Below are 15966 nucleotides of genomic sequence, written 5' to 3'. Positions count from 1 at the left end.
TTAATAGTAATGAGAATATTATAGAAAGCAGACCTATCTTACAAAAAGGAAAATATTAATCTTCCATAGGTTATGTACACTGTTACAATAACCCCAATTGTTTTTCATTTGACTTCTCTTTTTCTTCTGTAATGTCCTAGATGGAAAGAGGAATGAGTTATCTGACAAATTTAGATTCTGCAAACTTGTGCACTGAGAAGAATTGAAATACACTGTTAAGAAAGATTTTCAACATACAAATGTGTCATTTCCTTTCTTCTTGTGCTGTGCTGAAATATTATGTGATAAAGGTTTTAGGTTTCAATTGTTACAAGAGGGAAGTGGATAAATCAGTGCTGCCGTCTTTAGGACATATGGTAAAAGAAGTTTTATTTGTATTTTCTTCCAAATTGCTTCTGTTGAATATATGGGTCTATTCTGTGTATTTTTGTGTGTCTACATGTGTGTGTGTATGTGATATGAGAGAGCTGTTTACATATGTGATCAGTAATTTTTGGTACAGTTTTTTATCCTATCACTAATAATTTGTTTTGATTGTTTCAATGATAAATAGAGATTTCTGCTAGGTTTTCTGTGGGTGAAAAAATGTATATATGTGCACAAATATATATGAAATATATATATATATATAATATATATTTTGTAAGTTGAACTAGCAAGAAATTTTGGGCATATAAATGTGCATATTTTGTTGCAAATTATTGGCTTTACTCAGTGTGATTAAATATATCTTAGTCTAATTTTAGTTTTTACATAATAATTTTGACTTTAATATTTTTATTACCTCTATTGTTCATATAACAAATATTGGTTGGGCATCTACTGTGTGAACTTTCTAGATGTAAGGAAGGGATATAAAAAATAAAAGTCTCTGTCTTCAAGAAAATCAAGATCTAAGGCAAATTGGCAGAATATAATTTGAGCACCATAAAAGTGGTGTGCAAGTGCTATATGTAACTACTATGAGAATACAGGAGAGGCCAAAATTACTTCAAGAGGAGAAAGAAGAATCTTCATGGAGCTGTTAGAATTTACATTCATCTCGAAGAATGGTTAAGATTTACACAGCATAAAATGCGATTAGCATTCTCATTAGCCATGTGAAAATAGTGATAGAAAAGTCATAAAACTGAGATTATAAATGTTTTATACAGGGATTAGGAGCTGTTTTTCTGGTCATACACTGCCTACCTTCAGGTCCCAACTTCCCCGTTCACTAGTTGTCTAACATTAACTGGATACTTAAATGTTTTAGGCCTTGGTTTCCCAGCTTGTAACATTGAGAACATACCTCATGGTGCTGTTGTGAGGATGAAATAAGAAAACTTCATATTAAAAAACAAAAAACAAAAAACGATGGTTTAAAATAATGGTGATTCATTTATTTGTGGTTGTCTATGTATCAGACAATTTATAAAAATTATTTTTAATCCTTATAATAATTTTTAAATTCTTATTATAACCATATATGTCTGTGTGTATATAGATATATATCTGAGATATCATTTAGCTCTCACTAAAATCTAAGTGATTCTAAAATAAGCATTGTTACTGAACAGTGGTGAGTTTGGTTTAAAACATAAGTGACTCTCTGTAAATGTGTACAATCTTTTTAAAGAGAAGTCAGACAGTGGATACTAAGAAGTTTGAGATAGTATTCCTGTTATCTGATAGTTCATCATATAATGAATTAGCCTAAAGAAACATTTAGGCTAAAAAGAAGAAACCTAAGTTATGCAAATATTTCCAGCAGCAGCATCTGTATCAGTAAAACATTGCCCTTCAAAGAACAGGGAACATATCTTATTTTGAAGAATTATAAGAAAATGGCTGCATAAATAAGGTACATATAGTCAATGAATTATTATGTGTCCCATCATTTTAAACTTGAAAAAATAGTTTCAAGTATAGAGATACTGATATGAATTTAAGGGAAATACATAAAACCAGATGATAACATACATTATAGTATTAATTTGTAATGTGGATACACTCAATTTTTTTCTTTATTGGGGTGATGAAATGATAGAAATTTTGTCCCAACTTGTCTTCAATAGTGTTACATTTTTATAATAAAAACAGGAATAAAGAAAAGTATGTTTCCAAGCAGAATAATACTGAATTTCTTTCATTAAGGTTTTCCTGTTGTAGCTTCTATAAACTTTTCACCCTCTTCATGAAGAGCTGATACTGCAGAGAGCTGTTTCACTTCTCATGAGAACGTGATTTTAATAGATTACATACACTCAGAAGATTTCGCAGTTCTTTGTCAGTGCATTGACATTTGATAGGAAGCTGTAACATTATGTGAGGTTACTTTTTCTTTTAACTTTGGAAAAAGCAGTTTAAGGCTCATTTGGATTGTGTGAATTGTCCTCTGGCTTCTAACAAAGCCTCACATGTGTATGTTTTCCAACATTCCTAAACAAACAGCACTGATAGAGTAAGGAACTGAAGGAATCCAGTAAGTCTAACAAATCCCTCTGAGGCAAAAGTGGGAACCTCGTGGGTGAGATTTTTTGTTTCAGTTTCCTGTTGACACAGGATTCAAAGAAAAACCTTTCATTTTCCAATAGATAGCAGAACAGGTTTTTACATTTCTGCATTTCACTAATGCAAACTTTCCTTGAAGCATGACTCCAGGTATAAAATCCAGTCATCTTGCAAACTATTTTGTCTTGCATTTATTTGTGGAATTTCTCCTAATGTTCTTATGTACATGATGAACACCTACTAAGTGACAGGAACTCTATTCATTGAACCAGAGATAAAAATCCCTGAATCCTGACTCTAACTTGTGTAAGAAGAGACAAACAATAGACAAGATAAATAAGGGAAATGCATTTCATGTTGGATGGTGATAAGTTGGTAGTGGGGGGCAAATCAAGGCAAGAAGGAGAAGAGGAAGTGAAAGAGGTAGGTTGCTATTTCAGATCTGATGCTGGAGAAAAGTCTGTCTGAGTGAGTGAGATGGGAAGGTATTTATAGGATTTGAGCAGAGTGATACAATCTGACTTACTTAAAAAAAATATTTATTTTAATTAGAGGCTAAATACTTTACAATATTGTAGTGGGTTTTGCCATACATTGACATGAATCAGCCATGGGTGTACATGTGTTCCCCATCCTGAACTCCCCTCCCACCTCCCTCCCTATCCCATCCCTCAGGGTCATCCCAGTGCACCAGCCCTAAGCACCCTGTCTCATGCATTGAACCTGGACTGTTGATCTATTTCACATATGGTAATATATATGTTTCAATGCTATTCTCTCAAATCATCCCACCCTCACCTTCTACCACAGAGTCCAAAAGTCTATTCTTTACATCTGGTTCTCTTTTTCTGTCTTGTATACAGGGTCATCATTACCATCTTTCTAAATTCCATATATATGCATTAGTATACTGTATTGGTGTTTTTCTTTCTGACTTACTTCACTCTGTATAATAGGCTCCAGTTTCATCCACCTCATTAGAACAGATTCAAATGCATTCTTTTTAACAGCTGAGTAATATTCCATTGTGTATATGTACCACAGCTTTCTTATCCATTCATCTGCCAATGGACATCTAGGTTGCTTCCATGTCCTAGTTATTGTAAACAGTGCTGGAATGAACATTGGGGTACACATGTCTCTTTCAATTCTGGTATCCTCAGTGTGTATGCCCAGCAGTGGGATTGCTGGGTCATATGGCAGTTCTATTTCCAGTTTTTTAAGGAATCTCCACACTGTTCTCCATAGTGGCTGAACTAGTTTGCATTCCTACCAACAGTGTAAGAGGATTCCCTTTTCTCCACACCCTCTCCAGCATTAATTGTTTGTAGACTTTTTGATAGCAGACATTGACTGGCATGAGATGATACCTCATTGTGGTTTTGATGTGCATTTTTCTGATAATGAGAGATGTTGGGTGTCTTTTCATGTGTTTGTTAGCCATCTGTATGTCTTCTGTGGAGAAATGTCTGTTTAGTTCTTTGGCCTATTTTTTGATTGGTTTGTTTATCTTTCTGGAATTGAGCTGCATGAGCTGCTTGTATATTTTTGAGATTAATTCTTTGTCAGTTGCTTTGTTTGCTATTATTTTCTCCCATTCTGAAGGCTGTCTTTTCACCTTGCTTATAGTTTCCTTCGTTGTGCAAAAACTTTTAAGTTTAATTAGGTCCCATTTTTTTATTTTTGTTTTTATTTCCATTACTCTGGGAGGTGGGTCATAGAGGATCCTGCTGTGATTTATGTCAGAAAGTGTTTTGCCTATGTTTCCCTCTAGGAGTTTTATAGTTTCTGGTCTTATGTTTAGATCTTTAATCCATTTTGAGTTTATTTTTGTGTATGGTGTTAGAAAGTGTTCTAGTTTCATTCTTTTACAAGTGGTTGACCAGTTTTCCCAGTACCACTTGTTAAAGAGATTGTCTTTTCTCCATTGTATATTCTTGCCTCCTTTATCAGAGATAAGGTGTCCATAGGTGCATGGATTTATCTCTGGGCTTTCTATTTTGTTCCATTGATCTATATTTCTGTCTTTGTGCCACTACCATACTGTCTTGATGACCGTAGCTTTGTAGTATAGTCTAAAGTCAGGTTGATTCCTCCAGTTGCATTTTTCATTCTCAAGATTACTTTGGCTATTTGAGGTATTTTTTTGTATTTCCATACAAATTGTGAAATTATTTGTTCCAGTTCTCTGAAAAATACTGTTGATAGCTTGATAGGGATTGCATTGAATCTATAGATTGCTTTGGGTAATATACTTATTTTCACTATACTGATTCTTCCAATCCGTGAACATGGTATATTTCTCCATCTATTTGTGTCATCTTTGATTTCTTTCATCAGTGTTTTATAGTTTTCTATAAATAGTTTTCTTTTGTTTCTTTAGGTAGATTTATTCCTATTTTATTTTTTTCATTGCAATGGTGGATGGAATTGTTTCCTTAATTTCTCTTTCTGTTTTTCTCATTGTTAGTGTATAGGATTGCAAGGGATTTCTGTGTGTTAATTTTATATCCTGCAACTTTACTATATTCATTGATTAGCTCTAGAAATTTTCTGGTGTTGTCTTTAGGGTTTTCTATGTAGAGGATCATGTCATCTGCAAACAGTGAGAGTTTTACTTCTTTTCCAATTTGGATTCCTTTTATTTCTTTTTCTCCTCTGATTGCTGTGGCTAATACTTCCAAAACTATGTTGAATAGTAGTGGTGAGAATGGGCACCCTTGTCTTGTTCCTGATTTTAGGGGGAATGCTTTCAATTTTCCACCATTAAGGATAATGTTTGCTGTGAGTTTATCATAAATGGATTTTATTATGTTGAGGTATATTTCTCCCATGCCTGCTTTCTGGAGGGTTTTTTATCATAAATGGATGTTGAATTTTGTCAAAGGCTTTCTCTGCCTCTATTGAGATAATCATATGATTTTTATCTTTCAATTTGTTAATGTGGTATATCCTATTGACTGATTTGCAAATATTAAAGAGTCCTTGCATCCCTGGGATAAAAGCCACTTGGTCATGATGTCAATCTGACTTACTTTTGAAGAGGACCATTCTAGAAGCTGTGTGGAAAATAGAATGGAAGGATTAACATGAAGCTGAGAGACCTATGAAAAAGTGAAAGTGAAAGTCACTCAGTCATATCTGACTCTTTGCGACCCCATGGACTGTATAGTCCATGGAATTCTCTAAGCCAGGATACTGGAGTGGGTAGCCTTTCCCTTCTCCAGGGAATCTTCCCAACCCAGGCATCAAACCCAGGTCTCCCACATTGTAGGCGGATTCTTTACCAGTTGAGCCACCAGGGAAGCCCAAGGATACTGATCTTCCCAACCTAGAAATTTAACTAGAGTCTCCTGCATTTCAGGTAGGATTCTTTACCAACTGAGCTATCCAGGAAGCCAGAGAGACCTATTGGGAGCTATTAAATTAGCCCAGGATTATAATAAAAAACAGATGATATAAATGGGTGGCATGCCAACATCAGAAACCCTGGAAGAAGAAAAGTTCCATATTCACTCCACTCAACAGATTTTAGTGTTCATCTCACTTTCAGCTCTCTGTACCTCTGTTGTCCACATGTGGTCATTCAGTCTAACCCACTTGTAGACATTTATTGGAGGGTTTTTTTTTTTTTTTCAAAGATTTAAAATCTACCCAAAGAAATCATAGTTTGAAATCCAGTAATCTAAAAGATGTATATTATCATCTAAAGCCCATAAAAGTTAGATCAAAGTATAAAGGCCTAAAGAAAAACAAAACTGAACTTAGTCTCTGTAGTAGTGCCCAAATATTCAACAAGTATATATCAAGCATAGTCTATACTCCAGATTGCTTTGGGCTCTGGCAATATAACATTGAACAAAACTAGACATGGTCCCACCTCTTCTATAGCTCACAGCCCTAGCGAGATTTATCAAATTTAAAGTTTTCAAAATTTTGCAAAAATATTTTTTACAAATAAATTCCCATCTAGAAGACTGAGTAATATGTTTCCTTTGTATATAAGTGAAAATGGAGTCATAATATCTCAGCTATTGGGACCAGAACCAGAGTCAAACACATTGAGAAGGGACCTGTGAGCAGACTGACAGGAATATATTTCTAGGTGCATAGCAGGGGTACCTAAATGTATACTTGGCTGTCGAATTGTTAAGACTCTGGGCTTCCAATGCAGGGAATGCAGGTTTGTTCCCTAGTCAGAGAGCTAAGATCCTGCATGCCATGGGATACAGCAAAAAAAAAAAAAAAAAAGGTAGACTTTGTGAGCCCATCCTTTATAAACTGAGTTCAAATGTTAAAAGCTTTGCCAGAGTCCCAATGCTTTGAACTGTAGTTTTAAAAAGAATTTAGCTGTTTCATTGTCATCTCATTTTTGAAAGTCATGTTTCTGATTTGTTTCCCATGGCAAGTTAAAAACTGTCATCCAAATCAAATAATGGAGTGAATTAAAAGGGGGGGAATGGCAGGAGAGTCTGGGTCTGAATTAATCAGTTTGGTTTCCTATAATAGTGTTCCCCGATAATTGTTTATTTAGTTTCACCTCTGCCTAAGAAAAGGGGATGTCGTTCTAACTTCCCATCTGCCAGCTTCCTCCACAGTGACCGAAGCGTTTAAAGAATATACTCCTTGGTTAGATCGACCGGACTTACAAAAAAGTAAAACCGATTTACAGAATGATGTATGTACAAACTGCAAAATAAAATAATTCCTTGGAAATATTTTTTTTTAATATATTGACAGGAGTTAAGGATTCCCAAAGCAGGATGAACATTTGCATATGAATGATTGCCCATTTTCTGGAGGAGATAAGAGTTCAGTGTCCTGAAGTTTCCAGGGTACACAGTTGCAACTTCAGCTGTGTTAAATCCATAACTCAGCATTAGAGAAAATAAACAATGATCAGAAGATGTTGGCTTTATGCTAAACTTATCAATCAAATGAACTGAACTGTTTCCAAGAAAAAGTCATACAGCTTCTTTTGACAAATGTTCTTAAAGTTGTGGTCCTCAGACTGGCAGCAGCAGCATGACTAGAAAACTTGTCTGAATTGCAGATTGTTGTTGTTGTTTAGTCTCTAAGTCGTGTCCAACTCTTCTGCGGCCCCATGGACGGTACCCTGCCAGGCTTCTCTGTCCATGGGATTTCCCAAGCAGGAATACTAGAGTGGGTTGCCATTTCCTTCTCCAGGGGACCTTCCCTGATTGGGGATTGAACCCCACGTCTCTTGCCTTGGCAGGCAGATTCTTTACTATTGAACCACCAGGGAAGCCTGCAAGTTGTTGATCCCTACCCTAAATATCAGAAATTTTGCAGGTAGTGACCATCAATCTGTTTTAAAGTAAGCCTTTTAAATGATTCTGATGCATCTTAAAGAGACATAGATATAGACTGGGTCATAAAATATGTGTGTGTATGCTCAGTTGTATCCAGCTCTTTGCAAATGTGTTTTAAAAGGTACAAGCACATATTTGAGGTGCTGGCAATGTATATAGTGAGGGAAGCCTTGATAGGAAAATATATAAGAAATTTTTTTTAAAAAAAGGGAAAGAAGGGAAAAGAAAGGAAAGGGAAATAAAAACTAAGTTTTTCCTGTGGCTCCTTATCTTGTGACCGGATTTTGTTTTCTGTTTCTAAAGGGATAAACAGATGCCTTAGCAGAAGAAAATTTGGCTGATAAAGCTCTGATAAAAGATCACGGGAAATATTTGTTTAAAATTTTCAGCTACTACTTGTTCTAAGGGAAAGTCTATTTAACTTTTTGGCTAAACAGTTGTTTTCTGCCAGTTGGGAATTTTTCCTTTTTTAGCTAAAGAGAGCAAAGTTACCTCTCACTATAAAAAACCCACATACTTCAATCACAAGTGTACATTTGTACATGGAAAAACTCGTGAGTGGGTTCCATGTAAGTCTGTCTTTTAATGTGGAAATGAAATTAATGGGTAGTTATAATATGTTGGCATATATATAACAGAGATGTATGTAAATTTAATTAATTATACTTGTTCCCTGGCTAAAATTGGATTTTAACTGTAAATTTCAATGTAAACCATGATGCCAAAGGGCCTTAGCAATTCCATGTGTAATTAACATGTTTTTGCATGTGTTTGATAGAAGTATGGCACAGTGGGATGACTTTCCTGATCAGCAAGAGGACGCTGACAGCTGTACAGAGTCTGTGAAGTTCGATGCTCGCTCAGTGACAGCTTTGCTTCCTCCCCGTAAGTAGAATAAGGGAGGTGCTCATGGACATTGTCCTTGGAGTTAGTGAGACTGTAAAATTATGGTCATGAGACTTACTCTATCTGCCTGGTTGGGTCTCAGTCTTAGTCACCTGACAGATGGAATATCCCATCTTGTTTGTATCGTGGTTGCTCCTTCTCTTTTTTCCTTCATTTCCCCCCTTTTCCTTATTTTTTTTTATTTTCTTTACCTAATTTTTTTCCTCCTTTTTCTGTTTAATTCCTCATAGAAGATTATTGAACAATACCTAAAATTTCTTTTTAGTTTGCAACCTGAAAACAAAATTTCCTTCTTTTTTGCTAAACAACAAAAGCAATGGCCATAGGAAAGAATGTTTTAATGGATATTTTATTCACTTAACCAGAGAAACATCTTCTTCTGCTAGTAAGATTCCCTCTATATCGAGTTAACTTTTCTAAAATTAGCATCTCAACATATGAATTGCTGGTTCATATAAAGAAATAATACTAAAATATTAGTATATTCTGAAATATCCAGAGGATGGGCTTTACTGATCCATTCCAACATTTAATCAAAGTGTGAATTTTGTTATTTCTTTTTTTTTCAACTTGTATTCAAATCACAAGAGCCATCCAAATACAAAACTATTGAGGTAGAATGAGAAAAGAAAAATTGCATAATTACCATCAAAAGTAATGTTTTTCTTATTCCACTTAAAATCTGAAAATATATATATATAATTATTAATATATGGTTGCTTGAGGAGCTTTATTTTCATCCAGAATGTTCACATTCCCATGTGAAACAGAAGAATAAAATTTATGTTTGTGTGTGTGTTGGTATGTTATAAGTATTAAAATTTATCAATGAATGTATCCAGTGAGACAAGTATGGCTTGGAGAAGATAGTAACTTTGTCCTGGATGTTTAGTCAGTGGATAGATCAAATGTCCACAGCAGTTTCTGTATTGATTTCTCCTTTTGACTGTCCCTTTTACTTCCTGCTGAATAAATGAGAACCTATTTCTTGGTTCATTTTTTATTCCAGTAGGTTTGATACTAACCATATAATGGGACATTTTAAAAAGTTTTAATTAAGTAAGATGAATAAGTTCTCTAACAGGAGATTGGACTTTTGTTTTTTAGATCCTAAAAATGGCCCAACTCTTCAAGAGAGGATGAAGTCTTATAAAGCTGCACTGATCACCCTTTATCTCATTGTGTTTGTAGTTCTCGTGCCCATCATTGGCATAGTGGCAGGTACAGTACTCTAGTTCTGAAACTCATCTGGTAAATTATTTACTACAGAAGCAGAAAGAAGCATTCAGTCTTTGGTATATGGCAAATATGTAAGAATTTGAACTTCAGATCAAAAAATGTTCCTCAAATTTATTTCATGGAAAAAAAAAACAGATTCTGCAAAGTTATTGCATAAAAAAACTTAAATAGCCTAGACAATGGAACTTTAAGATAAAAATATGAATATGTAAAGGTAAGATGGAAAGAATTGACCATTTCAGCAATGTTATCATCTGAAGTCCTATGAAGTTTTGATGATGCATCATAAATTTCATGGTAAGCATTCTAGTTGCAAATGTGATGATATAAACATGATTGTTTATATTAGCGATGCCTAAAATATAAAAACAAGCCAGTTGTCCTGGAAAAATACTTTTATTCCTAGCATTGACAGCAGAAAGAAATATCCCTACAAGTCTTCAGGGGAAACCTCAGAAACTAATGACCTATCCCTCAGCAGTATTTGTCCTTTATATGGTCACATATTTCATGAGGGTTTTATTTAAAACCTCTATATAAATGAACTGATAGCATCCTTTCAAATAAACAAAAACAACAAAAAAATAGAACACTTTGCTTGGGTCCTACATGATGTTTTTCAGGTATATATTTGTTTTGAAGAGTTTGTCTTGAGTTGGGGATACATTTAAAGAGTTTATACAGGATGGGAGTAGGCAATGGCACCCCACTCCAGTACTCTTGCCTGGAAAATCCCATGGATGAAGGAGCCTGGTAGGCTGCAGTCCATGTGGTCGCTAAGAGTCGGACACGACTGAGCGACTTCACTTTCACTTTTCACTTTCATGCATTGGAGGAGGAAATGGCAACCCACTCCAGAGATCAAATTGCCAACATCCACTGGATCATGGAAAAAGCAAGAGAGTTCCAGAAAAACATCTATTTCTGCTTTATTGACTATGCCAAAGCCTTTGACTGTGTGGATCACAATAAACTGTGGAAAAATCTTCAAGAGATGGGAATACCAGACCACCTGATCTCCCTCTTGAGAAATTTGTATGCAGGTCAGGAAGCAACAGTTAGAACTGGACATGGAACAACAGACTGGTTCCAAATAGGAAAAGGAGTTCATCAAGGCTGTATATTGTCACCCTGTTTATTTAACTTATATGCAGAGTACATCATGAGAAACACTGGACTGGAAGAAACACAAGCTGGAATCACGATTGCCAGGAGAAATATCAATAACCTCAGATATGCAGATGACACCACCCTTATGGCAGAAAGTGAAGAGGAACTCAAAAGCCTCTTGATGAAAGTGAAAGTGGAGAGTGAAAAAGTTGGCTTAAAGCTCAACATTCAGAAAATGAAGATCATGGCATCCGATCCCACCACTTCATGGGAAATAGATGGGTAAACAGTGGAAACAGTGTCAGACTTTATTTTTCTGGGCTCCAAAATCACTACAGATGGTGACTGCAGCCATGAAATTAAAAGACGCTTACTCCTTGGAAGGAAAGTTATGACCAACCTAGATAGCATATTCAAAAGCAGAGACATTACTTTGCCAACAAAGGTTCGTCTAGTCAAAGCTATGGTTTTTCCTGTGGTCATGTATGGATGTGAGAGTTGGACTGTGAAGAAGGCTGAGCGCCGAAGAATTGATGCTTTTGAACTGTGGTGTTGGAGAAGACTCTTGAGAGTCCCTTGGACTGCAAGGAGATCTAACCAGTCCATTCTGAAGGAGATCAGCCCTGGGATTTCTTTGGAAGGACTGATGCTAAAGCTGAAACTCCAGTACTTTGGCCACCTCATGCGAAGAATTGATTCATTGGAAAAGACTCTGATGCTGGGAGGGATTGGGGGCAGGAGGAGAAGGGGACGATAGAGGATTAGATGGCTGGATGGCATCACTGACTCGATGGACGTGAGTCTGGGTGAACTCTGGGAGTTGGTGATGGACAGGGAGACCTGGCGTGCTGCAATTCATGGGGTCACGAAGAGTCGGATACGACTGAGTGACTGATCTGATCTGATCTGATCCAGTGTTCTTGCCTGGAGAATCCCAGGGATGGCGGGGCCTGGTGGGCTGCTGTCTATGGGGTCGCACAGAGTCGGACACGACTGAAGCGACTTAGCAGCAGCAGCAGCAGCAGCATACAGGGATGGATAGCTTGCATGTAACTTAAGCAAATTTATAAACATTATTTCCCTCAGGACTATTTTTGAGGGATTTGATTGACATTTGAATTTATTTGCCTTGTAGCTCCCTTTTTCTCCGAGAGTGACAAAATGTCTTGACACATGCTTGAACAAGAGACAGGCTGGGAGGAAGGTGTGTTTTCATGTACATGCTAATCAGCTTAACAAGGAAATGCTCCTAATATAAGGCCATACCTCCTCTGTCAAAAGGATATTCCAAGACAGAACCAAAATTTTACTAAGGAAGAAATGATAATGAAAGCAACAATGGCTTTAATATTTTTGTAACATTTTTGAGCGTTTACTATGTTCAGGCCCTGGGCTATACATTTTCCACAGATTATCTTAAGACACCTCACAATAACCCTTGGACAGACATATGCTTACCCTCATCATCCACAAAAGAAAACTGTTCAGTGATGGAATTGAAGTTCCTACCATGACTCCTGACTCCTATCCTCTGTGGTCTACTATCTCCCAGTACAATCAGGTGTTTAGAACAAACTATGATTGGCCACTAAAAAATTAACTTGTTGTAACATCAGCCAGGAAAATATTTTCCATATGTAAAAGTCAAATACCATTTTGGATGTCGAAAACAAAAGCCAACCACAACCAACCAACCAATCAAACCAACCAGAGCCATTTAAATAAAAGAACCTGATGTGTCTGTCATTAAACAACAACTTCCTGATAACCAGGTTATCTATATGTTGTTTATGTTTATGCTTATCAGTTTGAAGTGCTTAACTGAAAGATGCATCATTGTTTGGGATCATTAGCTATCAGCCAGTTAGAATTTGCATAATTTTATCACTTTTATGGGGCTTCCTTGGTGGTTCAGTTGGTAAAGTATCCACCTGCAACAAAGGAAACCCTGGTTTGATTGCTGGGTTGGGAAGATCCATTGGAGAAGGAATAGGCTACCCACTCCAGTATTCTTGGGCTTCCCTGATGGCTCAGCAGGTAAAGAATCTGCCTGCAGTGTGGAAGGCCTGGGTTCGATCCTGGGGTTGGGAAGATCCTCTGGAGAAGGAAATGACTACCCACTCCAGTATTCTGGCCTGGAGAATTCCATGGATTGTATCTAGTCCATGGGGTTGCAAGGAGTTGGGCACGACTGAGTGACTCACTTTCATTGCTTTTATGTAAACCATGGCCTGCAGAACCAACCTCAGTGAATGCAACTTCTTTTGGCCCATGCACAATGTGAACTGAAGTTTGAAAATATCAGGGTTCTAACCAGGTTCAAAATCTCCGGGCTGTTACCAAATGCTACTAAGTCAACACAGTTGTTCTAGGGTTGACAATGATTGACCTAAAGTAGTTTTGTTTCCTTAAACTGTGGCATGTACAAAAGCTAAAAGTATTCAAATCTTGCAAGTTCACATGAGCACCCCAATTCACCAGAGTTTAGATCTCCTGTGTTTATCATACTTGAATAATAAACAATTGACTATACATTTACAGCTGTAAGTTTTAGAATTTTTCCAAAAGAAAGCTAAAATGCAATAAATTAACTCTATATAATAAAAAAAATTAAAATGTAGACAAAATATATCCCTATAATGATAGAAATTATTCTGTTTTGGCAAATATAAATAAGTAGATGAAATAAAACGTTGTGCATGAAAACTAAAGTGTCTTATGTACTGAAAAATATGTCTTAATTATAGTCTTTGCCACAAGCTACCTTTTTTCCAAGAAGCTACTGCATTTCTATTACAGTATAACAACATATAATAATGTCTCTGAAGAATAAGATAAGGTTAAGCCTAAGGTTAATGTATATAAATTGCTGACAAACTGAAGATCCTTGAGCTCAAAATAATACAAATTTTTGGTAGAAGAAGGTATTGCCAACATGGAGGAGTATATGTGATCTGTAAGGTCAAATATAACCTTCTCCATATTGTACAAGTCATAAAATTTGTCTCCTTTCAAATGTAAGATAGAAAAGTCACAAAATGCCATCTCTCTGATGATAATGAAAGAAATGAACATTTGAAAATATGAACTCTAGCATTCCATACCTAGATTTGCGATACACATACCTATATCATCTGTATCGCAATTAAACGTTTTTAAAGAAAGTAAGGATTAAATTAGGTTTCATTCAAGATTTGGGAAAACAAGCAATATTGCATTTTTAAATCTGTAAGCAAAATATAGCCTTTATTATCAGTTCATGTTGAACTTGATATTGAATAAAAATCTTTGGTCACATGACATTTTATCAAATCAAATCTTCCCTTTCTACACTATGAAGAGGTTTTGTTTTATCCCTATGAAATAAAAAGCATTTCTAGTGAAAGTAAAAATTATATGGTTGAATAATTAAATCAGTATGCCTATTAAAATAAAGTACAGATACTATCTTTCTCATGGAGCACCCAACTTCCTCCCAATTTTTTATATTACATAATATTAACTCCTGCTTGTATCAGTATTGGGCATGCAGATAATGAATCCAAAATATTAATAATAATTAAAAAAGGAAAAGTATCAAATGTGTATTATGTGCCAGGGAAAGATCTGAGCACTTTACATATATCAGCTCATTTAATTATTTAAACACTGACTAGTAGTATCCCATTTATAAGGTAGTGAAATGATAGCCTGATTAATTTACTCAAGGGCACAGTTTATGAAGGAAAGAGCAAGAATCCAGGCAGTTCCCATCTAGAGCCTGTATTATTAACTGCTACCTGAAAAAGCAGTAATCATCATAAAAGAAAAATTTTAAGGGCTAACTTAGAGATAATTTTGCAAATATTGTTAGTTAGGGTTTCTGATTGTTAAAGTCAAATTCCATTCCCAGTCAGTTTTCTATTCCCAGAGTTACTCGAGCAGTGCTTTATGTACGGTAAGTACTCAATAAATAAATCATGGAACTGGCAAACGCATAAATGAAGCTGTCAATCCAAAACTTGCTCTCTACACTTAATTTAATAAATGTTACGAGATCCAACTAAGAAATATACTATTTTGTCCAAAGTATTAATAAAATAATGTACACTCAATGTGGCCTCTGTTGTGGATTGTATCAAAATGTAGCCACATATTTTATTAAATCAAGTAAGCTAATTTTAAAGAGAATATAACTAGGAACAAATAATATATATATTTTAAAATTGTGATTTAATTGAATATGTAGTTTAATGCTTAATAAGAGCTACAATGACAGCCGTCATGAAACACCTTCTTTAAGTGATGGTGGTGAAGACTTTGTAACTAAGATAATAACTTTCAAAGATAAGGCAGTTTAATTTGAGTAGTTTTCATATGTGCCATCTGTGTGCTATGGGATTTACTTGCTTTATCTCATTCATTCTCAGCACCACTGTAAGACAGTTATTACTCTTAGGTCTTTGGGGAAGCCTAATTAAGAAGAAATATAACTTGCTCAGAGTAACCTAGTTAGTAACTAAGGAGTGGGACTAGATTCCAGAATTGGGCAGCTTGTTCCTAGGTAAACACCAAGCTCTCATTTGTATAACACGTACCCTGAGCTCAGGGTGGAATTCAGGGCTTTTCATGTGTTACTTCAGTTAAGTCTCAAAACCTGTAAAGCTAATAACTATTGTCATATCACTTTAAAGAAAATTGACAGGTCAGTTATTGCTGTTATATAGATATACTTTTAAACCATATGAAGTTACTCTTTACTGCTCAATAATGGTCAAATACGTAAAGTCTTATATATTCAAATTAATATAGATAAGAGACTGATATATGTGTAGATAAAAGGTATAAATCATATCGATATATATATAGAGAGAGATGAAACAATAAAATCTTAACCATCATTAAC

At 35.5% G+C, this 15966-nt stretch overlaps 1 protein-coding gene across 3 annotated transcripts in view; it reads left to right on the top strand.

Moving 5' to 3' along the window:
* The first annotated feature begins 202 nt into the window (after window positions 1–202).
* The window catches only part of MSR1 (macrophage scavenger receptor 1), a 79899-nt gene continuing 64135 nt past the window's right edge, over window positions 203–15966 (top strand). For all 3 annotated transcript variants that reach the window (XM_006047769.4, XM_025279266.2, XM_006047770.4), the window contains exons 1-3: window positions 203–356; window positions 8605–8711; window positions 9840–9953. In XM_006047769.4, the coding sequence (XP_006047831.1) occupies window positions 8609–8711; window positions 9840–9953 (217 nt within the window). In that variant the 5' untranslated portion in view covers window positions 203–356; window positions 8605–8608. The remainder of the gene's footprint in view (window positions 357–8604; window positions 8712–9839; window positions 9954–15966) is intronic.

The sequence above is a fragment of the Bubalus bubalis genome, chromosome 1 (genome assembly GCF_019923935.1).
Source record: "Bubalus bubalis isolate 160015118507 breed Murrah chromosome 1, NDDB_SH_1, whole genome shotgun sequence".
In the NCBI taxonomy this organism is placed as follows: domain Eukaryota; kingdom Metazoa; phylum Chordata; class Mammalia; order Artiodactyla; family Bovidae; genus Bubalus; species Bubalus bubalis.
The sequence above is the reverse complement of the archived record's forward strand: the minus strand, read 5'-3'. Positions and strand labels throughout refer to the sequence as shown.